Consider the following 25,409-nt stretch of genomic DNA (forward strand, 5'->3'; position numbering starts at 1 on the left):
AAGTCCACTGAAACTCTGGGCTTGCATCCCCTGTGGAGTAAACACAGCCTTCCCATCTTGTTTGTCCCTTCAAGGTAACCTGAACAGTGTCACATACACAAGTGTAGTTCAGAGGGCAGAGGGGTGAGCCAGGAGCCCAGGGGCCTGGCATTTTTCTGTCTTAGTCCTGGGAATGCTAGTAGTTCATTCAAGATCCTCTCAGCGTTTTCACACTCGTGTCTTGATCCTATTTTCATAGCAAAACAAAACTGTCAAGAAAGAAGAGATGTGAATCCAGGAACCATAAATACACTCATTGCCCTGACTTAGCATAGAAGAAGAAGAAATGCATATCTGTGCCACTGGATATGAGAAGCTCCCTTCTCCATGATATCCTTATGTAATGAAAAGGTCAACAAATGCAATAGAAACACTTACAGAGAAGGTCCCTAAAGGTAAATAGAAGTGGTGAGCATTTAAAGCTTTTAGAATTTTGTTGACATTTTGGTTTTAGCTTGGACAGTTAAATTCTGAATCTCTTGTCTGCTTGCAATCTTGAAAAAAAATGTGACCTCGAAAAAAGGAAGAAAAGAATTGTCAATATTTTTGAAGTCTCATTATTTCTGTGGAAGCATGTAATATATATCTTTGTTAAAAAAGCCAGGCTAAGAGTGTGGACTTACTCACTTGGTCCTCTTATGAGCCATGCAACTTTCATCATTCTGGAAAATAGTTGTAAGGAAAAACTAGAAATCATTAATCTCAGGAGCTCCATGTGAGTGTTGCTTCAGTGCTTAAAAACTGGTTTTGGCATTTTGGCATTTTATATTAGCTGAGTCAAGAAAGCTGCTTAACTCTCCTCTTTTTGCTGCCTTCTCAAAAACTGAAGGTTCATTTGAAGGTAAGGTGATTAACTGGTCCAAATGTGCCCTAAAAACAAGCTACTTCTCTAATGACCTTTTATTTCCACAGATTTTTATAAGGATTATAGGTATAAAAAATAGTTATCTGCAAAAGAAAAAAAATATTAGATATTCCTCAGTTTACCTGTCTTCTAGTAAGGAATAGGAGAAATTGGTAGACTGATACTGGAGTTGCCAATGCACCCTTTGGAGGGAAAAGTCTTACTTCACATATCAGCTGGAGTAATTGGCTGAGTCCATGGAGATACAGGCAAGTGGCATCTGGTCAACCTAGTACAACTTTTTATTCCAGAAAATTTGATCATGTTTCTCGTGAATTGTAACTTTTGTGGAATAAGATAGTTGGACCTGTCAGAGGTTGATAATTGTTTAAAATAAATAATATTTGTTAACGATGCAAAATTATTGATCATTAACTATGTTGAAATCTGCCTGCAGAAAGTTATGGAAAGATGTCACAATGCTGCCTGTTTCATGAAAGGGTGGATGAAACTTAGTATCAGTGAGCTTAGTTATACCTACAACCTAACTGTATATGCGCAGAAGGAATTGTAAATTAGCTACTGTCACTGAGGAAATAGATCTGGCTGTCACAGGTTTGATGTTTTTATAGAACTGTGTGCAATGTCTTATGGCAGTCAGAAAGGCTTCTAGAGTTCTAGGAAGCATTTAGAAAGGAATTATGGGGGAAAAAAAGAGGAAAATATCATGTTGAAAGCAACCAGATGTATGCACTTCTACAGGGTGTGATTAAGCAGTAGAAGTCATTGTCACAAGATGATGAGCAGGCCAAAAGATGATAGATTTGAAGAAAATGCATTGTAAGTACTGTAGGTACACCACTGTAATAGTACAGAGTTTGCACTTGTACTCTTGCTAAGCATTAGATCTGACTAAAGGAAAACAGCTTATTCCTTTTGTCATTTCCGAATTGCACTTATATTCTCAGTTTACCTTACAGATTCTTCCATGCATAGTATCTTTCTCTCTAGAAATCCACAGAAATTGTGGTCATCTGTGCACTGACCGGCACTAATATTTATTATAAAAATAAATAACTGCAGGTAATATTAAAAATACATTTTCACGATGGTTTTCAACAACAAAGATTTCAGACATATTTTTATAGGTACCAAAATTCTTGTTTCACTTTTGCATTCGGAAATTTTCCATGGCAGTCTGTGTAATTTCCAATGGATCCATTTCCTGTGGAGTCGCTCATAATATCTTGTTATAAACAGGAACAAATACAATGCTTGGAACAAGTCTGCAATATCAAGCCAGTGTATGTATAATTTTCCTGGGATTTTCCCATGTTATGTGATAACATAAGAAATGTGATCATTTCCAAAATGAGAAGCAATCTGTAAACAAAAGTAAAGCATGGATAATGCATCTGTCACCTGATACATGACCAGGATGTTTGTATTAGTCAGTATTCAGCACAGTCAGAGAAGTGGAGGTCAGCAAACCAGCATTTGTGTTCTTTATTGTCCTAAGGAAGAGTTGAAAGTATTTTTCAGGGACTTTCCAGTATTTCTTTCAATGACTTCCTCTATGGTTTGCAGCATTTATACATTAGAGAGAAATACACTTTTGGTATTATAAGAACAGTAATGTTGAAACTGGAGGGAACAAATTACAGTTTGTGACTGAAAAGGCTCTCAATGCAAGAACAGAGGTACAACAACCGCACATGGGAGGCTGAGTTTGAGGACAAGGAAATGACACGAGGTGGTTAGTTGGTTGTTGCTACTGTCTTCTTGCCCCAAAACTGAAATTATTGGTCGAAGAAGGAATTGGATGAAAGATGAAGTAAGGTACCAAGAAAATAGTTGAGGACAGAAAGGACATGTAAACCCCTCTGCTACATTTAATTGCAAGGAGGGCAGTAGAGAAATTAATGGAAGGTGATGAATACACATGGCAGCTGTAACATGGAATGGCCTTCTGACAGGGTTGTAGAAATACAATTTCGATGCTAAATAAAGTGGCCAAGGGGAGTAGAAGCTTACATGAGATTGGCAAAAGGAGAAGATGGACAAAAGTGTGTAGTTAGCTGCAGTGAAATCTCAGCGTCCTTCCTTTCATTGTGGTGTGAATGTCCTCGCTCTTACTGCCTGGTCAGCTTTCTGGTATGTCACACAGAGATACACACACACACACATAAAGACTCTTACTAAATAGTCTGCATGTTTTCAAAGGGTGCAGTTTTCTCCCATGGCTTCTGCATGGCCCGGTACCTGGAGGGCCACAGGGCACATTGTTTAGAGTTCAAGTGGCTGCCACAAACTGATGACAAAATAATGTGGCTTGAGGAGAGGACTCATGTCAGTCTTACTGCAAAGGGTCTTCAGGAAGAATCAAGCCAAAGACAGCTCTCTTATGATACACAGTTACCTGGCAAAAATCCTTCTGCTGTTTTAAGGGTATCTACATCATAGGTAAAAGGGAAATAAAAGTGTGCATGCCTCAAATAAATGGGTATACACTAGTTTAAAGCAATAGGCTTTAAACCTATGCCCTCTCTCTCTTATTCTCAGTTCCCTTCCTGAAGATGCCCAGCATGTCGCTGGCTTTCATTTGACTGCCATTGCACTTGGAGCTGATGATTTCAGAGAATTGTTAAGCATGGACGTTTTATATTACTGTCTTATGAACTGCTCTGGAACTCCTATGAGAAGACACATTGCACACTTGAGAGCCGTGCTCTCCAGCAGCCCCATGGGACGGGAGATGGGGTGGTAACAATATGAAGCACCCCAGTTTATCTGCCAGAATCCTTCCTTGGTGTTCATATGCTCTCTCCCAAAGGGGCCAAGCATCAGTGCCTGTGCATGATGGGGAGGAATAGTGGGGCCTTTTAAAAGAGGCAGGCATCATGTACTCAGCACTCTCTGTTTCAGGGATCAGAGTAGGAAGCACTTATTACACAAGGGCAAAGGTTTGATATTTGGGTACCCAAAGTAAAGGTCACAAATTCCCATTTTGATAGTCAAATAGTGGCTTCTTGATGTAGTAAAGCTTTACAGCTCTGGGGCTGATCTGGACACTGGCAGTGTCTAGGCATCTGAGGGGAAAATTCGCTTGTCTGCAAGGTACTTAAATTCCCATCCCCAAGGACTGGGAATAGCCTGAGGAGAAGAGAGTGAGCATTTTGCCTGCCTTAAGAATTTGTTACTGCATTCAGTCACATCAGGTTACAATAACAGTGTGAGTTATGGTGCCATGTACTAAAAATTTTCATCTCAGTTCCAGAAATCAGTCTGAGGTGGCAAAAATGAAGCCGACTGTTTTGAAATAAAGCAAATGAAAATGTAAAATAACAGATAACAAACAGATTTTTTGCAGAAAATATTTAATAATACATTGTTAGGAATAATTACACTCTCACAAGAATATTCTGTGTAAGATACATTTTTTTTCCATTAGCTAATTGAGTAACTAATTAGACATACAACCAAGTCCTTGTACAGAGCAATGAGATTGTGAATATTTCTTAAGAAATAAATAATAGGAATGGAAAATCTAGTAGAAATGAAATAAATTATCAGCATTTTCTCTCTTAGATAGAAACTACTCAATAAATACATTTATAAATACCTCGGAAATCACAATAAATAAATACGAAACCCACTGTCTTACAGATTCTGTGGGCTAGATTTTTAAAGTTAGAAATCGCTAGTTCACAGTCTAGGCAGAGTCTGACTTTGGTTCAGGAAACTGTTGTTGACACAACATACTAGTGCACTCCAGGGGAGCAGGAGGAATTACCAGTTTGCTGGTGTAATAGCAAAATAGTAAGGCTTAGTGTAAATAAGCTGTGCTGCAAGTGCATTGCACTTAACTAGTTGAGTTTGGCTGAAGTGGCTGCCAAGGGTTCTTCATTTCCTTTAGCAAACCACTTTTCCTGTTCAGTGTCTTCAGTGTCAATGAACAGCGTGTCCCACAGACAACACTGACCATTCTGAAAGACTTTCTTAAATAGATGCAGTTAAATAAATAAATAAATAAATAAATCCCTAATTAACACAGTAACACTGATGCAGGAGGTGGAAGATGGTACACTGCTTAAATGATGCTTTTCCCGAATGTTTCTCGTAACAGAGGAGCAGGAGCAGTTCCCAGATTTTTTCTGTCCTGGCGTTTCTTAGAGTGGTGAGTCAGAATTGAGCTGAGCCCTGTTAAGAGGTGAGGGAAGAGGATAATTTAAAAGGAGGTTCAAGAACAGCTATCATTGTTTAGCATTGCATGAACAGTTAAGGATGAGTGGTCTGTTTCCAACTTTATGTGCTATCCTGAGGCACAGAGAGAATAAAGTTGATGTTTTGAAAGCAATTACTGAAATCCCAGGGTGTGCCTATCTTGCGCCCAGCTAGAAGACTTCTGCAGCATGATTTTCTGCATTTACTTGCATCAAGAAACTCTAACTCAGAAATATGCATTATTAACATATGCTACTGTAAGTAAGGGGAAGATTAATTTTCTAAAGGCTCATTTTTCAAAGAGAGCCAAACACTTCTGTGTTCCTTTCCCTCCAGATGGAGTTGCCAGTACTCAAAAGTTTAGCAGTGACATATTGGCTTGAACAAGGACCCTGCAGCAGAGTCAGAAAGACTATGACTAACTATAATTAAGCAGCAAGTTTCCTTGTTCTCTAAATCTGATTAAGAGAAAATGTGAAGCATCACCAAGAAATCCTACAAATTGGCTTTTTGGGGAGGTTTACCCCTCAACTGCCCAAACTGAGAGGAAATGCGACTTACTTGGCCAAAATTGCCTTTATGATCAGCTGTACCCAGGGAGCAGTGGGCTCCAAGCACACCTCTCTGCCGTCCTTCAGAGTAGCTCTGCAAAACAGGGAATAAAGAAAAGTCAGAAAACTACTACATGGATTTATTTTACTCACAGAATGTAATATTGCATTTTTAGATAAGTTAGTTTAAATTCATCCCAACTGCTCTAGGTTGCCTGCTCTCAAAGCAGTCATGCATTCCCAAAAATCTTTCACAATATATATGTGGGTATTTGGTTTGAATTTGTTTACATTAGTAAAGCTTTCTTACACAACGATTGAAACCTCCACTGGTGAAAAGGTGTTTCAGCAGTGTAAGGATTTCAACATTTTAGTTTCTCCTCCATGCTATTCAAGACCAGATTAGTTTCATTGTTTCTCTAAATCTGTTTGTGGTAACTTAATTTTTCTCTCTGAGACTGATGCAGAGTATTTTAATAAGAGTTTTGCCTGCCTAATAAATGCAGGATTTAAACTAGGTTATTATCTCATGGGTTGAGAACTGACCAGTCCTTGAAATTCATGTTCTAGCACCAGAAATATGTAATATGTCCTATGACAGATAAATAATGATCAGTTCAGGAATATGTAAGGTCATAGAGATGGTGAAAAACATGCTGCATTACTTGAAACTTCTCTCAAAAGAATAGCCAAGTCCAACTACATCATGACAGCCTGCTGACTGTCATACTTGTCATGAAGTGTAAAAGTCCCTGCAGTGGCAGCAGCAGCAGAGAGTAGGTGAAGAGGAGGGAGGTTCTTGCAGAGCTACTTACATCACTTCAACGTTCTTGCAGTGGGGACCGCTCTGTGTCAGCTTCACATCTTGAATGGACTTAGGAGGGATGAACTTTGAATGAGTGGCTATGCACTGGCACCGGAGCTCGGTTGCCATCCTTGCCAGGCTCATACCTGTGAGCAGGAAAGGAAGACTGTGGTTTGAGAGGTGATCTTACCATCACTCTATCTGACATAAAGTATGACTGCTCTATTTTAACAACATTCTCAATTAAATATACTGCATTGTCCTCATGGTATAAAGATCAGTTCCTCATTTGTTTTGGAGGAGCTGATGCCCAAGTACATTTAAAACTAATTCAACACCTCTTTTTAAAATAAACCCACATATTTTGTGGTTACTTGTACTGACCACACTGTACAGTTAGTTGCATCATTTTAATACCCAGCTCGACTAACTATACAGAAGATAGAGCCCTAGATTTTTTCATTAATTGGAAGCTTGCCCATGCTTCTATGTTCGTATCGTTTGTTCTCCTTTCTCAGCTGTATATTACTTGCCTGAAGCAGTATGATCATTAAGTAACAAATATGAGATCATAAACTGTTCTTTGTGTGGGAAGGGAGAGAAACATTCAGACACTTAAGAAGGTCCTGTCTCTAGCTGCATACACTTCAAGTGAAACATAGAAACAAAGCAAATTTAAGTTGCATCCTTAAAATTTTTCCCACAAGATGTCAGTAACTCTTCAGTACAAGGGCTACGTGGTAGATTTCTGACTGAAGAGAAGTTGCTGAAAATCTCTCCAAAGAAACTAATTTGCTGAAACAAATATAAAGCTATCTCTCTGCAAAGACAAGCATCTTGGTAGATGCCTTGATGATACTACAGCCATGGGGATCTTGGGAGGGATTTGCTTACCTTGAGACATAGACGCTGAAATCAGGAAGAGAGCCAGGACAGCCACAAGTTTGCCGTTCATGATTAGACAGGAGTTTTTCACTGGGTTGTTTAGCTCTGGTTCTGTGGAGCAGTGGCCTCTTGTCCCGGAGGATTGCTGATGTCTGATCTGGGTGACCCATCTTGCTTATATACCGTTTTGTGCCCAGTATGTGTGCTCTGCTAGCATGTAGATTGCGTTAGAGGAATTTCCCAGATGCAGTCAAAATGAGTCACATGACTGTTGTGAAACTCCTTCCTAGATGACAAGGAACTATTCTGCTGAGAATAATATAATGTATTAATTTATTAAAATATGTAAGCAATAGCCATGCATTTCCATTTCTTTTGTAGACTTTTGAAAATTTTGTGCTTTTTCTAATGCATACCCTTATTTAGTAATATAACTTTATGATGGTTTCAGTTATGTTTGTATTATAACTTTTTATCATTTTCTTCAGGGTGATAACTGTTCTTCTTGGGGATGCTAGATCTATACTTGATATATTTAATTTCTTTTTTTATGGTGATGGCTTCTACTTACCTAACTTTAAGTCACTGGAGTGGAAATTGGGCAGTGCTGAAATCACTGAAAAGCTTTTTCACTGGTTTCAGGATTTTACCTCAGCATTATTTTGATGTTAACGATTTTAAATTTTTGTTCTTTTTTTTTCTATTCAAGTAGCATTTTACAAAGTAAAATCATCCCTAATATTGTCTGTTCAGTAAAGGAATTGAGGCTGCAGTATTCAAAGCTTCCTGTAGGAAGCAGATACTAAATTCTGAACAACTTTGAAAATCATGTCTGCATTTTTCATGTCACACATGTAAATGAACGATAAACCGAGGAAGTTTTGTATGCAAACAAAATAGCATGACTTGCTGAACACAACTGCTTTTGTTTCCTTTGTAAGTCTAGATATTTTTGGTAAGTCTTTTCTGTAATCTTTTACAGTGACCATAACCCTTAGGTCTTAGCAAAGGGAAATAACATTAAGTATTATGGCACTGCTATAGACATTTCTGTTAAAGAACCTTGTTGCATGAATGCTGGGTGTTTATTTGCTGTAGGCAGAGATATTGCCTTGCAAGGGAGAGAACTTCAAGGGAAAACTTGGGCTCAAATGCTGATCTGTTGCTTAAATGAAGAGTCATTTTTTTAACACATCTGGAGTTCATGTGATTAGGAGAAGCCATTCTGTTTCGGTGCCGTAAGAACGTCCCTTTGACCAGATGGCTTTTCCTGCTTGTCATCTCCAACCTCAAAGCTTCATGTTTCTGTGGTCTGTAGCTTTATAGAGGTACTTGTCCCCAACTCTGAGAGGTTTGTAAAAACTCAATTACCCTTAGCATGTAAAGCATTATAATTTGTTTATAGTAATAATTTAATAGTTTGCCCATAAATTATTATGGTTTACTGTGTATCATTTGTCATTAACTTACTTGATAAAAGGAAATATGTGGTGAAAATTCATCTGTTTCCCATCACAGTGTCAGCTGTCCCAAGAAAAAATATCACCAAGTTTGTCTCTCCTACCCCTTACTGAGCATTGAGTCAACAAAAGATGCTGGTTCTGACTTCTAATGGTTCTTTTCCTTAGCTGTGTGACTGAGAGAGCTTTACTCAAAAATACATCTAGTTCTCCGAAGGCGTGAAAAAGGACAGGATTTTACCAGGTACTAAAGGTTATGTTTTATTGTTTATGTTGTATGTCTTATGTTAAATTAACAGGATGGTTGCACTGGTGTCAGACTGTTGATGCTGGAGCTTTAACCAGTTTACTCGGAACGAGGTTTTGCTGATTCTCTTCTTTTGGGTTCTCTCTCTTTCTCTCTGTGTCTCTACATGTGTATGCACACATACAGGGTAATTAAAAGTTGATTAGGGATCTCACTTTTCTTAGTTACTATTTTCAGCTTTTGTATCTAATATTGGTGTGTGCCGAAATGTCATTAATGTCTGAGGCAAAAAAAGGAAATTCCCCCTCAAATCCCCAAGTAAAACCAATGACTGCTTGTCCTCCTTACCACTAGACTCAGCTATTTCCTGAGTGTGGCAGTAAGGGATTTGCAGAAATCCCCAGGTCAAAAGTGAAGGCAAAAGCCTACTCCACCTATATGATTAACCCTGCCCCTGAGCTAAGAGTAAGTATCTGTCTAAAAGAGCAGGATGTTTGTAATGAAATAAAAATCCACTATGTTTTCTGAGAGCTAAAGCATCTCCTCCACCTCCACTTTTTCTCTGATATGACACAGTTTCATCGGGACTATGTGAAGGGGGTGTAATAGAGACAATAGTGGCATAAAACGGTTGAGACATGAGATCAAGCCCGAAGGCCAGGCACTCCTAACCTGTGCTTCTGGGAGTGCCGTGCTTTGCCCAGGTTCTCCCGACATCCCTTCAACACTTTGCCCAGGATCTCATCCCAGCCCCTGCCTATGGGAACTCCAAATCCATTATCTGATTTTGGCAACATGTGTTTTCCTGCCAGCCATCAGAGATGACTTGTGCAAATGGAATTGCTGCTCCTTTTGAAGGATAACGTCACTGAGTGAGCTGATACAGCTGCAAGCGGAGACCTTCCATGCTTAACCCTGTTAAAAGCACGCTTGTAACGAACATAACAACAGTTATGCAATAGTCCAATTACTGAAAGACTGCTGAAAGGGGAAGTAAATACCTCCCTTGCCTGTGTTTTAAGGCAGGGTATAGGATGTGTTCTCTGTCCTGCAGGATGGAAACTAGTGGTTTTTCTTTTTTATGACTCATTGCCTTGTGTAATGAACACAAAAGTCAAAAGGAAATCTTTTGGGATCTTGACTGGGGTTGTTTAGAGTCTGAATGTAGCAAAGGACCCCCAAACACAAGGGACACAGTGAGGGGGATTCATGTGTTCTCTAGTGACCAAGACCATCGTGAGGGATGGAGTACAGCTGGGCTTCAGTCCCTTACTGTTTTGAGTCGGTCCAGTTCCAGAGGAATGCTCCAGCCTCTGGGCTGATAAAGTTACTCTCTCTAAGAAACTTAAGAGTCTGTCTTGTTTTAGACAAATTCAAACCTCTCACTTGAGAAGTTGTGCACACAAGACCCCAAAGACCTGGGAAACAAAGCTTTCACTGGAGTGAGGATTCAGCCTGTGCAAGGTGAACTCTGTCAACTCCTGTCTCCTGTGCGTCCTCTCTACCAGCTCCTCTTGTTCCCCAGGGAAAAAATCCCACTTTGTTTTCTGAAAGCACCTCCTTTTCCCCACAAAGGGCTTGGCCTTCACCTGCCATTCCACTTGACCCGTGGAGAGCAGAAAGAGCAAATACAAGGGCTGGGAAATAATTGCTTCTGCTGCTTAAAAACTGGGCACTATGTTGTGCAAATGCTTTTGGAAGTGAGGCAAAGCATAGGGAGCAGATACGTAAAAAGCAGAAAGTCTTCTAAACATCTGGCTTTTGACTTGCTATATGAGGACATGATAGCAAGGAAAGGAGAAAAGTTTAGGGTCAGTTTGTGATTTTTTTTCAAACTTAAGTGTCTAAATATAGATGGTTGTGTAACGTTAGTCAGATCATGGTAAGTGCTGGACCTTCCTGAACCCCTCTGGAATCACAAAATAGCAGTACAGCTTTTTAGTTGATTTGCCTTTTAATGTATGTATTTATAAATATGATAGTATAAGTATATATTTATGTGACTGCATGTTTATTTATGATATATGTTTCAGCTCTGCTTGAAAACAGTCAATTCTTTATTGTAGCTTTCAGTTAAAAATTTGTTGTGGGTTAAATGAAATGTTTCGTTTGATCCAATTCAATATGAAAAGTCATTAACAGTATAAGGTATCTATTAATATTAGAAAAGGATACACTAATACTCATTCTAATATTAACATCAAATATTAGCAAATATTAACAAATATTCAGATTAAAAATAAATTCAATCTACCTGGTATTAACAGAGAAGATACTAAATCCAGCTAGAGAATTGAAACTAGCAGCTGGGGTTTTACCTGCTCTGTGAAGGCTGCATTTATTGCTTGAGTTGCATTTCCTTTTCATGAGTTTGGCAGGAAGAATTTTCTGACTGTGGAAACAAGATGTGGAAGTGGCAGGAGGAAACACATGGTAAGTTTTAAGAAGTTCATGCTGGGAACTTTTGATTAAATTAGAAGTGGTCAGTAGACATACGTCATGTCTACTACTTCTCTGACTCTTAAAAGGTTGCCTGCTGTCTTCTTACTCTCTGATTAAACGACAGCCAATGCAGCTTGGCAGATGCTAACCTGTACACTTCCTGGCAGTGCAGTCACACTGAGGTGTGCATAGAGATGGAGGGTTTCTCTGTAGCACTCAGGTGAATGCAGGTAGATAGCCTGCCTGTGAAAGAAGTGCAAAAATGTAAACACCTGAATCTTGAATAAAAATATACTGTTTAGTATTATAAATGAGATCTGGTTTCCATAAAAGCTGTTATATATAAACTTGCTGATCTATTTGATCTCAAGCTCCTGGACAGGTCAAATCTTACTGTTTCCCAAAATGAGGGGTGGCAGCAGTGGGAAGGAACAATCAATGTATTTAGTCAGCTTACGAATGCAGATTTGAGTCCAGAGTTGCTCTGGGTAGGGGTTCCAGTGGGGGTCAGTCCCTATCAAGAATAAGACTGTCCTGAGAGTTTCTTACATGTCTGTTTGCAGTCTGATGTTTGGTCTAGCCTGCAGCTATCCCACAAGCCCCAAACCCCATTCTCCCACCCTGAGGCTCAGAAGATCAAACTCCATGGGACAGTCATGATATTTTTATGTGCAGTCCTCCATTGCTCTGACCATGTACCTCTGGTCTGATGATTGCTGCTAGAATCTGCACTTTAGCACTCTCTATCCTCAGAAATTAGATTTATATTGCTGGGCATAAACAATGTGTAGCAAATCATTAAGGGAAAACATCTTTAACACCCTTTTTGACTCTAGAAAGAAATTAATAATAAATGCAATGGGAATTAACACATTAAACCAATGTTTAGTCTTATAAGCAGTCTCCTGGACCTTTGAGCAGTAACCTTTAACATAATAAATATGTAAGCTGCAAAATCCTTTTGCAAAGCAAGAAGTGTGGTCTATTTTATCAGACAGAACTAACGTGAGAGAAAAAAAAATGGAAAAAAGAAAAAATGTGTTCTTTTCAGAAATATGACTTCTTTTTCTATATATGTGTCTCTCCGCCTGCATCTTCCTATCTATAAGTGGAAAATACAGCACAATAAATTTCACTTCAGAAATAACACAGGTAATTTATTATTTCTAATTTTAGCTGCTTCCTTCTGAAAGCCATTAGCTCATAGTCATTAAGCTACCCTGAGGCTGGCAGTGACTTAGAATGGTTGATGAGACATACCAAAGAACCTCACAGGAGGTGGTTTAGGTGTCAGTCCATGCTTACTTGCTTGCAGCTGTGCTGCAGGTACACCCAGTCACATACTGCTAAAGTCACTTATGAACACTCTTCATTTCCCTCAGTCAGTCACATTTTAATCATCATTCTCTATTTCAGTGAGTGGCACGTCTCATAGATAATTTTAAAGATATGATGCAAAAAAAATATTTTATGGGTACTCATAGACAATGAAGTCACCTTAAATCTTTGTAGAAGGTGTTGCTACAGCTGCCACTTTCTCAAAGATGGTTCTTTCATGGAGAAATGGGTGTGAATTCATTTCTCTCATGGCTGCCCAGAGGTATCTCACTTTTGAATGAAAGATCTGGTTTGCTTCATCACTTCTGTGTGGAGCATTTGTTCATTTTTGCTGCATTACCTTCAGCCTTTCCCAACTCTACTCTGTCTTCCTGAAGATGGGAGCCAGAGGCTCCACCGTGCTCTGCATGTGGGTGAATCATGCAGTTACACAGTAGTTCTTATGCATGCCCTAGTAACTCCTAAAGTTATGTTTGGATGGGTTGGGTTTCTGTTTTTTTATGGTTTGTTTCTGAAGTTTTTGTCACTGCTGAGCCCTGGTCTGATATTCCTATCGTACAATTTAGCATAATCTCAAAATCTTCTTCCTATGTGCTAATAGTCAGCCTAGAATGCCTCATTTTTATATGAGCTTTGTAATTTTTTCCTCCTATGTCAATCATCTTTCCTACTTCCTGCAGTGAATTTCACCTGGTAGTTTATTGCATACTCAATGAGACTCCTAAGGTCCTTCTGCAGTTTGTCATAGTTGAGCCTAGTCTTTACTGCCCTTCATTTAGTATCATCAGAATACTTCAGCTTGTAGCAAATGACCTTCCTGGACAAGTTGTAGATATGCCAAACCAAATCGGACCCCACAGAGCTGGTGTGGGAATCCATGGGTGATGTCCCTTTATCAAAAAAAAGCTGACCTTTTCATTCTCTCCTTCATTTCTGTGTATTCACCTGTTATGTATCCATTTCCAAGATTTCCTTCTTAGTCCCATTATTTCTGATGTTTAGTGAGGGTTGTGAAAGGATTTCAGAAAGACAGTTTGACTATACCCGTTGCACCTTCCACATCCGTAGGCTTGTTGTCACCTTCAATGAACTGAAACAAGTGCATGAAAGAAAAACTTCCTTCAAAGCTACACAGACTCTTCCTTATTATGTGTTTATTCATGTGTTTACTAATTGTATCCTTTCTATTTCTACTTTAAGTAAGACCATTTAGGGGTAACTAGTTTCCTCTTCTTTATTCTTGTCCTTACAGCACTAAAACACATTTATTAAGCTTGAACTCCTTGATCCATCACAGATAGAGTTTTAGAGATAGACACAGCAAAGGAAATAGGTAGAATCAGCAACTGAGTCAGGAATTAAAAAAAAATCAAATGTAATGTAGCAGAAGGGGGATCTGTTCCTTGACATTCTCATCAGCAAGTGTTTCCTCTCATTTCATATCCTTGAAGAACTCCAAGGTATATTTTTCTGTGACTTTTCTTTGATAGGTGACTCAATATTGTCTCTGGCCCTGGAATTAAATGAAGGATGAAGTGAATTCAGAAATTTATTAATGAAACAATTACCATTAATACAAGCTACAGGGAGAGCAACAGGTGCTCACAAGTTGTTAATGACCTATTTTAACTGTATCAACAAACTGACATATGTGCAAAGACAAAAAAAGTCTGTGTTTACACAAGTACTACTCCAACAGAAAGGACTTCCATATACCTATGTCCAAATTGTGCGAAGTAGAGACCCGATTGTCCCCATTTACAGCAGTGAAAGCTAATAAGCCTAGAAATGCCAGCTGTACATCTGAATTATACCCAGAAAGACGAAGTGAGTCTTTTAGAGCTTGATTTTTGGAAGTGTCAAACATGCACCCAGATTGTGCTGTCTCTCAGTGGATGTGTTGGTGCATCATACCTGTGGCCTTTTGGGTGGCATAACACACAGGAGAAAACCAATTTTAATCCTCAGGCGTTTAGAAATACAGATTTAGAGAGAACTGTTGGAAAGAATTACTAATGTCTGAAGAGAGTATACATTTTCATGCCAAGAAATTAAAATCTGCCTTCTAAAAATAGCTTTCAACTGAAGCTGTTCTTGTAAGGAAAACAACTTACCTAGCCAAAATAGCCTTTACAGTGAGCCGAACCCAGGGAGCAGTGGGCTCCAAACACACTTGTCTGCCACCTTTCAGTGTAGCTCTGCCAAGAAAGAAACAAAGAAGTTAAGGCTAGGTGGATGCCTCCCACTCTCCAAATGTTTTGAAATTTATCTCAGCTATTTGTCAATTAAGTAACTGGAGAACACGGTACAAACTTATGTTTATTAAACTTGTTTGATATTTTCCAGCTAGTATTTCTGAGAGAACTAGAGAAAAAATATTCTCCTATGCTTTTTCTATACTTGGGCATTTAAGTTTTGGTTTTTTTTTTTTTTTTTTAATGAATGATGTCAATATAGGTGCTTATGATGCAATCTTTTTAATGAGCCTGATTAATTTTTTATTTGGTTTCTGTTCTCTATCTGGCCATAGTTTAGCAGATCTTTCAGGAACTTAATTATCTTGGAAACTTTTTTTTTGAATCAAACCTGGCTGAAATTACCAACTACTAGTGAGGTGGAACTGAATGACACACAGTGCTGCTCAGAGGGTATGATCATACAGGTATTATTTGCTTATGATACCATAGTGAAAGCATAAAAAGCAGAAAGTTCCCTTGTTTACATGAATGCATTGATCCAATTCATGTGAATAGTTCCTGATATGATTTTAAATGAAGCTTACCATATCTTTCACTTTGTACTCACATGGATTTTACAATCTAAGTTCCGCACTCCTCACACAGGAAAAAGCTCAGTATGCAATTCTGACATAGGGAATAACTTGTGGCATTTCCAGCTTTGCCACATGCAGACCAAGTTACTGGAAATTGTTTGAATTCATGTCAATGGGATCAAGATTGTATCTTTGATTGATTCTTCATTGTCTAAATCATTAATTGTGCCCTGAATGTGTTATGGGGGTCTAACTCCCTCTTGTGATGTTGGTCATGATTAAGATATTAGCATAGAGAGACTTTTTAAAATACTGTCTGGAAGTGGCTTGTAACATTGGCAGGAAATTAACTCATTCCTTTGGATAGAAGGCCTAATACCTTATACTTAGTGTCTATGATATGTAATTCCACCCAAAGTAAGTAACTAGTGTGTGGAATGCCAAGTCACTCCCTCCTGTTGAAAGCAAGATGACATTTTGCAAAAGTGCTCACATGATTTCCACATTTTTGCAGCGAGGTCCTCTTTGGCTTAATCTCACATTCTGAATAGCCTTGGGAGGGATGAACTTGGAATGAGTGCTTATGCACAGGCATTGGAAGCGTTTTCCTTCTGTCTTCGTCAATGCCTTACCTGTAGAACAATATAAGTAAGTTTTGTCTAGGTAAATGAACAATCTCATTATTTGCTCCTATGAAGCAAATAGTAGTCCCTTCTGTCAGCCTTATTCTTGTTACTCAGAGACTCTGGTTTGCTGAAGACTTTGGGATAAAATTAACTGCATCTGCACAACAGCAGCCGTTATATTTTCAGAGCTGCTGGTACACAGATGCATTTAAAGTTAAACTCGTATCTTTAAGTGAAAATACTTAGATGTTTTCATAGTGCGTTTGTGCCTGGCCGGATTCTACACCTAAATTGCACCACTTGAACAAAGTAGATTAACATCATTAGCTATGTCCATATGTTGTTTTCTAGTTTCTGCCATAGTCATCTGCTCGCATTCTTTATTCTTTTCTGCAAATTGCATAATTCTTGCTTTGAGGAAGCACTATCATCAATCTGCCTATCAAGAATAAAAGTACAAACAGGAGAAAGTTGTCATTTGGAAAAGGAGACATGTATGGACACGTTTAGAAAAGAGGTCTTGTCTTAATTCAAACATTTATTAAAATCTAGGGTAAGTTATTATGGCACAGGAATAAACTAATTTTCTGACAGAAGCATATTTTACCCCCGGAAACGGCCACAGCAGATGCACAGATGCAAATACAAATGATACTTTTACTTCTGAATGACAATTTATTGAAGATGCACATCTCTTGCAAAAAGTCAGTATTAACATAGCATAAGCCCACTTGAATTTGCATATGTATATGTATTCTTTGGTTATGTGAGTTTTAAGAAATCATTTTCTTACCTTCTGACCCCACCATTAAGACCAGATAGAGAAACAAAGCAACAGCAACAGATTTGCCATCCATTGCTGTGCAGAAGTTTGCTTCTTGAGAGATGTCCTCCTCTGGTTCTATTACACATCAGGTTTTATATTGGAAAGCACTCCCAGCAGCCCAAGGACAGCACAAGTACACTCCAGTACAACACGGTTCTGTACCTGCAGGTTTCCTAATACATGAGTGTGTTGCATAAGAAATCCAAATCTCTCTGAAGTTTGTTCCGTGGCACTTCAGAATTCCCTAAGTTACTTCTGCTGCTGTGTATTTTAAACTACTTCTTTAAATTGTGGTTATTATCCATCACTTTCTGTTTGCACTTCTTCATGGGAAATTGATTTTAGCCAACAATGCTGAGCTTGCACTTGAAATCAATACAGCATTACCAGACATCCCCCAAGTCAAAATAAAGAGACTTTTTCCCCCCTCTCTGAATGCAGAATTTCTGATCAGCTCTTTGCATTGATTTTAAATGCCTTGTGTAAAAACTTTTACCCAACATAATTATGGGAATTTTTAATCCCAATCTTATGGACTATATTTTGATATGACTCTAGTGAAGTTATTTAGCCAGTGTCTTATGAAGGCAAGACATAACTAGTTTCTCTTGTTCTCTGAAAGGATTTTTTAATTTTCAGTTTGGCTAAAGGAATTTAGATGCTTAATTCTGTACTGGAAAGCTTCTTTAGTCATTGAACAGGAAATGATGAGTTTAACTGAGGCATTGTCACCTAAGTCACTTAGGCCTTCTGAAAATTTCATTTGCTCAGGATATGAAAAGAGAAAGTACTTAACAAGAGCTGTGGTAACAACTGATTAAAATAAGCACATAGGAGGTTACTTGTTTTTCTTTCTAACCTCATGCATCTAGAATAATCATAGGTGTTTAAAACAGAAGATAAATACATGTGATAAGTGAAATCTCTCGATAATTCCTCAGGAATCCATTTCTAGAGTGTGTATTGTTCACTCATTGGGTTATTGGGTATTCTTATTTTTGTGAGGTGAAAAAAAGGTGGTCTCAAGGAAAGAAACAACCAAATTGTGATATGCTGTCCATGTGAATTTTAGTACTTTACAAAAATTAAGAAAGCAATTGCGTTTTGAAAAGAAGGAGCCTGCCAAATGAGAGCCTTAGTATTGTATGTAGGGGAGATGGTAGTTTATCCTGGACATACATAGCTTTTGTTCACTGGGGAACAAGACAACACTTTGGATATGTTAGCTAAGATTGTTAACTAGTTCATAACTGGTTTAATTGTTAAGTGTCTCAGTGTAAAAATATTTTGCCAGAAGAATTAGTAATTTCATGGAGTCTGAGTTCAGCTTTGGAGAGACAGTATTAGCAAAGCAGAAACAACATGGAAGAACAGCCCACGTTTGACAAAGGTAGTCATCAAGTCAGAAGAGCTGCAGTGCTTCTCTTAGCAGCCTCTGAGAGCACTGAAACACATTTTTGGAAGCGCGAGGGTTGTTGTCGTATTCCTAAGAAAGGTATTGTCTGAGTGCACACAGAACAGAAATGCAATATTTTATCATTTCTAGCCAACTTCTGCATCATGTTTCACTGATGAACGATAATCTATGGAGAAAGAAGGGGTGCGGTTCAGCCACTGTGCAGATGCCCTGCTTGGGGTCCTGGAAGCTCAGCCATTGCTGATGTTTTGGACAGAAGAATTTAGGAGAAGAGCCCTGCCTTGGCTGTGATTCAGCTCCCAGTAACTTGACTGGGATTTTGCTGGTGGCAAAGGTTACGTGCATACAGTAAGTATCTGTATAGCACTGAAACTGGTGCCAGTCCTTTAGGGTACACGCATGCTTTTATGGCGTGCATGTAAAGTGGTTCTTCCCCACCTCTCCCCATTCTTGGCTGGTGTTCCTGATGTGTTAACCTCCAGATTAGATCTCTGAAAGAAGCCAACTTGTAAAAATCACTCAGAAAACAGGAAGACTTAGTGTTGTAAGCCAAGTCTGAACAAAACCTGTCGCCTTGAGAAACTTTGTCTCCTTTAGAGGTCTAGCAGGCTGTGTAATGCAGTGCTCTGGGACAGGGGCAGGGATGGGGATAGGGAGCAAAGTGTGGTTGGAATAGTTGTCATCTTGCACAAGAGCTTGCTCAAACAGTACCAGAAATTCCCTTTTTATCTTGCACCATAAGCAAACATGAGCTCTTTGTGCAGAATACGGAGTGGCTTGTTATTGGAAAAGACTGAAGCAGAATGAGTATCAAAACATTTGTTCAACTTTCCCATTTTCTCAAGTGTTTGCTGCTTATATTCCAACCATTCCTCTGTAAATTGCTGTGTCACAGCCAGATGTGTGGCCGTACAACTGGAGCTCTATTTCTTAGGATTTTTTCTGGTGTAGTCCTTACTCCTCACTGGAATTAAGGAGGATGCTCAGTGACTTCCTTGATGTTTATCAGATTTCCCTGCTTATTTAAGTTAATGAAAAACCTTGTTCAGTGCCAGATTCTCAGCTGACGTGCTGTCTGAGCACCACCACTGCTATGGCCTTGGAATTTCTGTGACTAACCATTATTTATCCATTATTTTCTATCTGTGAATTTTATCAGCCAGACCTCTGAAAACACTGAGTCTGGCAAGAGAAGAGGAGGAAAGTAGATCATTTTTGTAATTCCTCATATTGCAAACCATCTGCACTCACCAGAGACAAGAATTTGCTGTTGTAATTAGCTACCCCCCATGACTCAGCCACCACTTGCCCTTCTGAAAACCCATTATGTGATACAAAATGAAAGAAAATGCATCCTCTTTTTCACTTCTGTATTTCAATATGGAAATTAATAACATGCAATATTGAAGTGAAAATATTTCAACAGCATTTATTAGGTACATAAACATTATAAATAAATAAATAAATAAATAAATAAATAAATAAATAATGAAGACCAACTACATTCTTATGTAAAAGTAAATAAAGTAAAATAAATTAAAATATGAAATTACATAAATAAAAGTGCTTTTTTCTAACTAAAAAATGGCATTAAAATACATGTTTATGCCTTCACAAACACTAATTCACAATAAATAATACCTTGAAAATGATGGCACAAAAATTGATGTCTCAGAATTTTGGCTTCCTAATTTTGTAGGTTCCCCTCTTCTAGTCAGTAGCATACTCTGAGTGGCAGTGACCTAGGTACAGGTGATGCTACCTATCCATGCTTTCTTGGAGAGTAGGAGTCACTCGTCTTTTCCTAAACTGTTAGCCAAGAAAGAAGGTGTCATTTAGTGAAAGCTCTGCTGAGAGTGCGCTGCACAGATTCAGCTGTGTTTAGCAAAAATGACTCCTGAATTGTCTCCATCTCCTTTCACAATCCATTTTTTCTGCCAGCTTTTTCTGGTGGTAGTGGTTTCTCTCCTACATAATGAGACCTCTTTAAAAGACTTAAATTATTGTTGTCAACTACCTACAAAACCAGGGAATCCATACTCTCTAGATGCTGTTAGAAATGTGAATTTAGGAGGCAGGAGGAGGTGAGCTGCCAGAAGCTGGATGAATGTCTCCCCCATTTTTGCCTTCCTAGAAGAGTTAAGACATTCTTCTTCATCTTAGGACACTGTCTCAGGTTTGGCGTTTGCCCTAGAAAGAAAGAAAATGGAAAAGGAGCCAATTAGAACTTGTCCATGGAACAGGTATCACTCACTGCAATCAGATGAAATCCACCACAAAGGGTTTGTGCTTCGGTGTCCAAACCTCTTAAAAGTTGTTACTGAGCCTAAGGGACACTGGTACATTGTGACCTTTTCACAAGTACTCAGTAACTGTGGGCTTCCATAGTTTGATGCTTCACTTGACAACTCTCGGGCCTGATTTTTCCCTCCATTTATCTAAATGCCATTAGTTTTGCAAAACTGGTTGTTGCTTTCTACCACTGCAAGCAAGAGAAAACCAGCTGGTTAATGCCTGGATTTCCTGAGCACTTGAGCCGCAGGTTTTCAATATGCTTGTGCCTTACAAGAGAAGTAGATAACATTCACATGGGGTGTGCAGCACAGTAAGGGATTGAACCTAATGCTATAATTAAAGCTCAAAGCAATCACAGTGCTTTGTCCCAGTTAGTGAACACAAAGAGTAGTAACTGCCTGAGGAGACAGAATTTTTGTGCACTTTACACTGTACATGTTTGCTAGCTCATTTAAAATACCGTTTTTTGATAAGCTATGCTTATTGAGAACAAATTACTCACTTGTCCAGAATTGCCTTGATGATCAGCTTCACCCAGGGAGCAGTGGGCTCCAGGCACACTTCTCTGCCATCTGTCAGGGTAGCTCTGCAACAGAGAAAAAAGGAAGGGAAAAGGTCTACTTAGTGAATTCCAAGGCAATTTCCCTTTTCTCTCATAACCTCATTCCAGGTGTACACTGATATGTTCTCCCTTAAGCTATATCAGTTGAGGCTGTAGCCTAACATACAGGGTTTTTTTTTAAATGGTTTCATATCTTCTCATATCTGTTTGTTTGATTGTGTTACATCATTTGCATGTTACATCTCACTCTTTTCAAAATTGCTTCTTTTTTTTCCCCAGCTTGCTTTGTATTTGTGATGGTGTTTAACTGAAGGGCTAAATCTTTCCATGTTGATTCAGAACCAGTACTTCCCAGTCCATAGAAATTTTCTTACAGTAAAAGTTCTGGAATTGTGACCAGATAATATGATTTGTATGCTAATGGCGGTTTTTTCATTGACTTGAGTAGAAGTGTGATAATTTTTTTGACCTAGCTATTGAAATTCATGTTTTGATCACTTGCTCAGCATGGTTCTGTGCATTTATCTATCTTCCCATATGCTGGTGGAATTCAGAGTTTTAGAAAGTTAGTTGCTGTCTGATGACTGCAAGTTTAGGTTGACATATTACATAGGGTGTTTAAAAAGTAAAGATTGGCAAAAACAACACGCAATTTATAAGACGTAGCGTATCGTTTGTAAGAGCAATGAGCGTTGCTGTTCTGCATTTTGAGTAGTTGTGCCTGCTGGCCTGTTACATCTTTTAGAGAACACTTACATCATCCTTAATGTCAGATCTATTTCCTTCTTGTTAAGTAATCAGGAGAATTTTGCAAAAGCACTTACATGACTTCAACGTTCTCGCAGTGAGGTCCGCTGGGGATGAGGTTCACGTTGTGAATGAACTTGGGATGGATGAACTTGGAATGGGTGCCTACGCACTGGCACCGGAGTTCAATTGCTGAACGTGGCAGGGCCTTACCTGTAAAACAAAAAGAAAAAAAAAGGTGAACTGTTTTGCTGTTTCCACAGGAAGCACATGTTCTTTTTACTTACATATTAGAGGAGTTATTTGCTGCACTTGTAAGACAGCATAGTGTCTACCCTGTCAGCATTTACACTTGAATTAGTTAGGAGAGCTTTAGGAAGGATTTCTTTACCTTTCGTTCCAACCGCTGAGATCAGGAGAAGAGTCAGGACAGCAGCCACAGCCTTGCCCATCATGATGCACGAGTGTTTCTTTCTTGTGTCACTTGGGTCTGGTTCTGTGGTGAGGTGAGCTCCAGCAGCCCCAGGGGTGGCCAGTGCCTGTGCTCTGGGACCTGCCGTGTTTATATACTGCCTTTGCCTCCTCTGGGCACTCTGGCATCATGGGTGGGTCATACAAATGGAAACTCCAAACCTGTAACATGCTACTGTGAAGTGAGTCACAGGGGAGTGGGTAAGCCCCTTTCCCTAGATGACCACCAAATTGCTTTTCATTAACAGAAAACACCTTCTTAATTAAAGAAATACAAAAACATAGAATATGTACAAAATTGCCATGTACTTAGCTTTGTGGAATATATAGGGTTTTTGTAATACTCCTGTGATTATTTTCTTCTGTACCTTTGAAATTTTGCTGTTATTATTATGTAACTTTTTGTGACTTTCCACTTCTGGTGAAAGGCATTTGATCTGTGATTTTCCATCTGTGTGTCTTTGGGCTTTAATATTTTTTCATTTTAAGACATGATAGAAGGTAATACTTTGTAGAAATGATAGGTACTAGAACTGGATTTTAATGAGCTCCCCTTCTCCTTATATGCAATTACATTTTAAAAAATCTTCCTTTATATGCTGAGATAACTTCTGCAGAAATACTTACCATACTTTTTGATACGTTAAAACCTAGCATCACTGAAATAAGCAACAGAATCCAGACTGACTTTGTTATACTATTGCGAACATACAGAATATGTTACTATGATATGATGAATTGCTTTGCCTGATTAGGTGGAATTTTTTTTGAGGATCACTGCTTCTTCTGAAGCCAAAACCTCTTAATTGTTTGATGCTTTGAATTTGGGCAGAGAAAGATTCTAAAAGCTGCTGTAGGATTCTGCTTCTGAAATAAATTGAAGCACATTTTGCAAAGTTAAATTTGACTCTGTAAAGAAAAGATTTCTTCTGATTATGATAAAATTAAAGGAGAAGTAAAGATGGGATCAGAACAGAGGATTATTCAGGTAAAGTTTTATTAATAATAGAAAATAATGCTAAATCACAAGTGGACTTTTTTTTGGGTTGAATGTGAAGGAATCCTGTTATTGTTCTTCTGCCAGGTGATGGAGACAGTCAAAGGAACAAAGCATAGGACCAGATATGAAGGAATATAGGTTTATTGTTCTCTGACTCATCATGAAGGACACAGCGATTTATGTATGCCACACTGAATTCCACTTAATATACCATATATATCAGTGTCTGTAGTTTTACACAACTAAGTTTATAAATAGTCTTAGAGGATGTGTTCTGAATAGTAACCTAATAAGATGTGTAGATATGGAATTAAGCGCCTGTTTTTCCTGTAAATTTTCAGCCTGCAGTGAACATAGCTGGATTAGCTAATGTGAGCACATAAGCACTTAATTACAGCCCTTCTGTGTCAAACCAGAGGTCTGCCTAGTGCATATCCTCTCTTCAACCATGGTCATCAGCAGATGTCTAGGAATGTGTAAGAAAAGATCAAGTGTGTTTGAGACTTATCCCTAGTAGTGTTCCGCTCTGGGCCTGGTTTCATTTGATGCCTCCTGATTCTTTTGTGGGAAAACAAGAAGTATATATTGATCCTTATCCCTGATTTCCACCTCCTTGATAATTCTGTAGACCTTTATCACATCTCCAGGTTGATATCTTTTTTCAAAATATTGTCCTTTTGCCTGATAGCAGCATAGATTGGGTTGCTTGTTCCTATCTCTGGTCTTTTTATTTCCTCCTAACATATTATTTCCATGCACAGCAAACTGTTTACAGAAATGCAAACTGGAGTATCAGCGGAAATGTCTTCTGACCTGCGTACAAGGAGAAAATGGAATTATGAATTGCACTGCCTGAGGAGTGTAGACCTCTTTTCCAAATAAACCTAAGAAACTGTTCTTTGTCTTTAATTTAGTTAATGATTTTCATTAACTCTAAGATAAATTTTTGCTTCTGTACTGTATATGCAATAAAGGTGTTATTCTTTGTCTTCTTTGTGTAAAACCTACTGCCTGTTGTGTTTTAAGGAAGTGTTATTTCTGCTTTCTTGATCCATACAGATAGATGTTTGTGGCTCTTGTATGTTACTACTCAAATATAAAGAAACTGCTTAGGTGTCTTACATCTATCATAGATGACATAATGATTACAAGTATAACAGATCTTGATATAGAGCAATGGGAACAACTGAATAGAGTTCTGGAGTCTGAGTTTTGACTGTAATTTGAGGTAGTGAGTGGAAGACTTGGTCTGCAAAAACCCCAGAACTGACAATGATAAAATTCCTGTTGTAGTTACAGAGAGAAGTCAGAAAAGATGAACCATGAATGAAAAGATCACATGTTTTATTGTAAACTCTTGTGATTTGGGTGGAAGAGAGGAGCTGCTGTTTCAATTAATTTACAAGGACCTAGTTTTGGAGACACGAGGCAGGTGACTTAAAAGCTGCTGAATTTCTAATGCATACAGTCTCTGACTGAAGAGAATAATGCCTAAGCCTTAAATATGAGTATCATAAACAGTATCTAGTAGCCTCCAGCTGAATAAACACTTTTTTTTGTCATAAGGGTCATAAATATAGTTATTGAGCAGCTTCAATTTTCTTGGCATGAGTGCCTTAACACCTACCAAGTGATAAGATTTCTGAGAAATGATGGGCTCATCATCAATATATGACACACAGGAATGCAGACTATCCTGCATCCAACTTTTGCCCTTGATGTGTGGTACAGAAGTCCCTGTCCAAATCACATGGCAAACTGGTATGTGCTAGATTAGTTCAAATCAATCTGTAGGTGCTACCAGAGGCACAAAATTCACTAATTTCACTAGTCAAGGCTTCCACACCAGTTATGCTA

General features: G+C 38.6%; 3 protein-coding genes and 1 long non-coding RNA gene across 4 annotated transcripts in view; 1 reads left to right on the plus strand and 3 right to left on the minus strand.

Annotated features, from left to right (window-relative positions):
• The window catches only part of LOC141922329 (uncharacterized), a 28,818-nt gene extending 19,765 nt beyond the window's left edge, over positions 1 to 9,053 (plus strand). The window contains exon 3 of the long non-coding RNA XR_012622955.1: positions 8,977 to 9,053. This is a non-coding gene — a long non-coding RNA (uncharacterized LOC141922329). The remainder of the gene's footprint in view (positions 1 to 8,976) is intronic.
• Positions 4,242 to 7,513, minus strand: LOC141922326 (interleukin-8-like). The gene is made up of 4 exons (XM_074821462.1): positions 7,358 to 7,513; positions 6,474 to 6,609; positions 5,669 to 5,752; positions 4,242 to 5,083 (listed from the first exon to the last, which is right to left on the minus strand). Exons 1-4 carry the CDS (start codon positions 7,416 to 7,418, stop codon positions 5,053 to 5,055), a joined length of 312 nt encoding a protein of 103 aa, XP_074677563.1. The 5' UTR covers positions 7,419 to 7,513; the 3' UTR covers positions 4,242 to 5,052.
• Positions 9,054 to 13,974: 4,921 nt separating the features above from the next.
• Positions 13,975 to 17,103, minus strand: LOC141922327 (interleukin-8-like). Its single transcript, XM_074821463.1, has 4 exons — positions 17,028 to 17,103; positions 16,102 to 16,240; positions 14,950 to 15,033; positions 13,975 to 14,348 (listed from the first exon to the last, which is right to left on the minus strand). The coding sequence occupies exons 1-4, from the start codon at positions 17,089 to 17,091 to the stop codon at positions 14,273 to 14,275; spliced, it is 363 nt and encodes a 120-aa protein (XP_074677564.1). The 5' UTR covers positions 17,092 to 17,103; the 3' UTR covers positions 13,975 to 14,272.
• A 2,727-nt stretch (positions 17,104 to 19,830) lies between these two features.
• On the minus strand, positions 19,831 to 22,592 carry LOC141922328 (interleukin-8-like). The gene is made up of 4 exons (XM_074821464.1): positions 22,473 to 22,592; positions 22,159 to 22,294; positions 21,275 to 21,358; positions 19,831 to 20,667 (listed from the first exon to the last, which is right to left on the minus strand). The coding sequence occupies exons 1-4, from the start codon at positions 22,534 to 22,536 to the stop codon at positions 20,637 to 20,639; spliced, it is 315 nt and encodes a 104-aa protein (XP_074677565.1). The 5' UTR covers positions 22,537 to 22,592; the 3' UTR covers positions 19,831 to 20,636.
• Between the last annotated feature and the right edge of the window lie 2,817 nt (positions 22,593 to 25,409).

Source organism: Strix aluco, chromosome 4, assembly GCF_031877795.1.
Source record: "Strix aluco isolate bStrAlu1 chromosome 4, bStrAlu1.hap1, whole genome shotgun sequence".
In the NCBI taxonomy this organism is placed as follows: domain Eukaryota; kingdom Metazoa; phylum Chordata; class Aves; order Strigiformes; family Strigidae; genus Strix; species Strix aluco.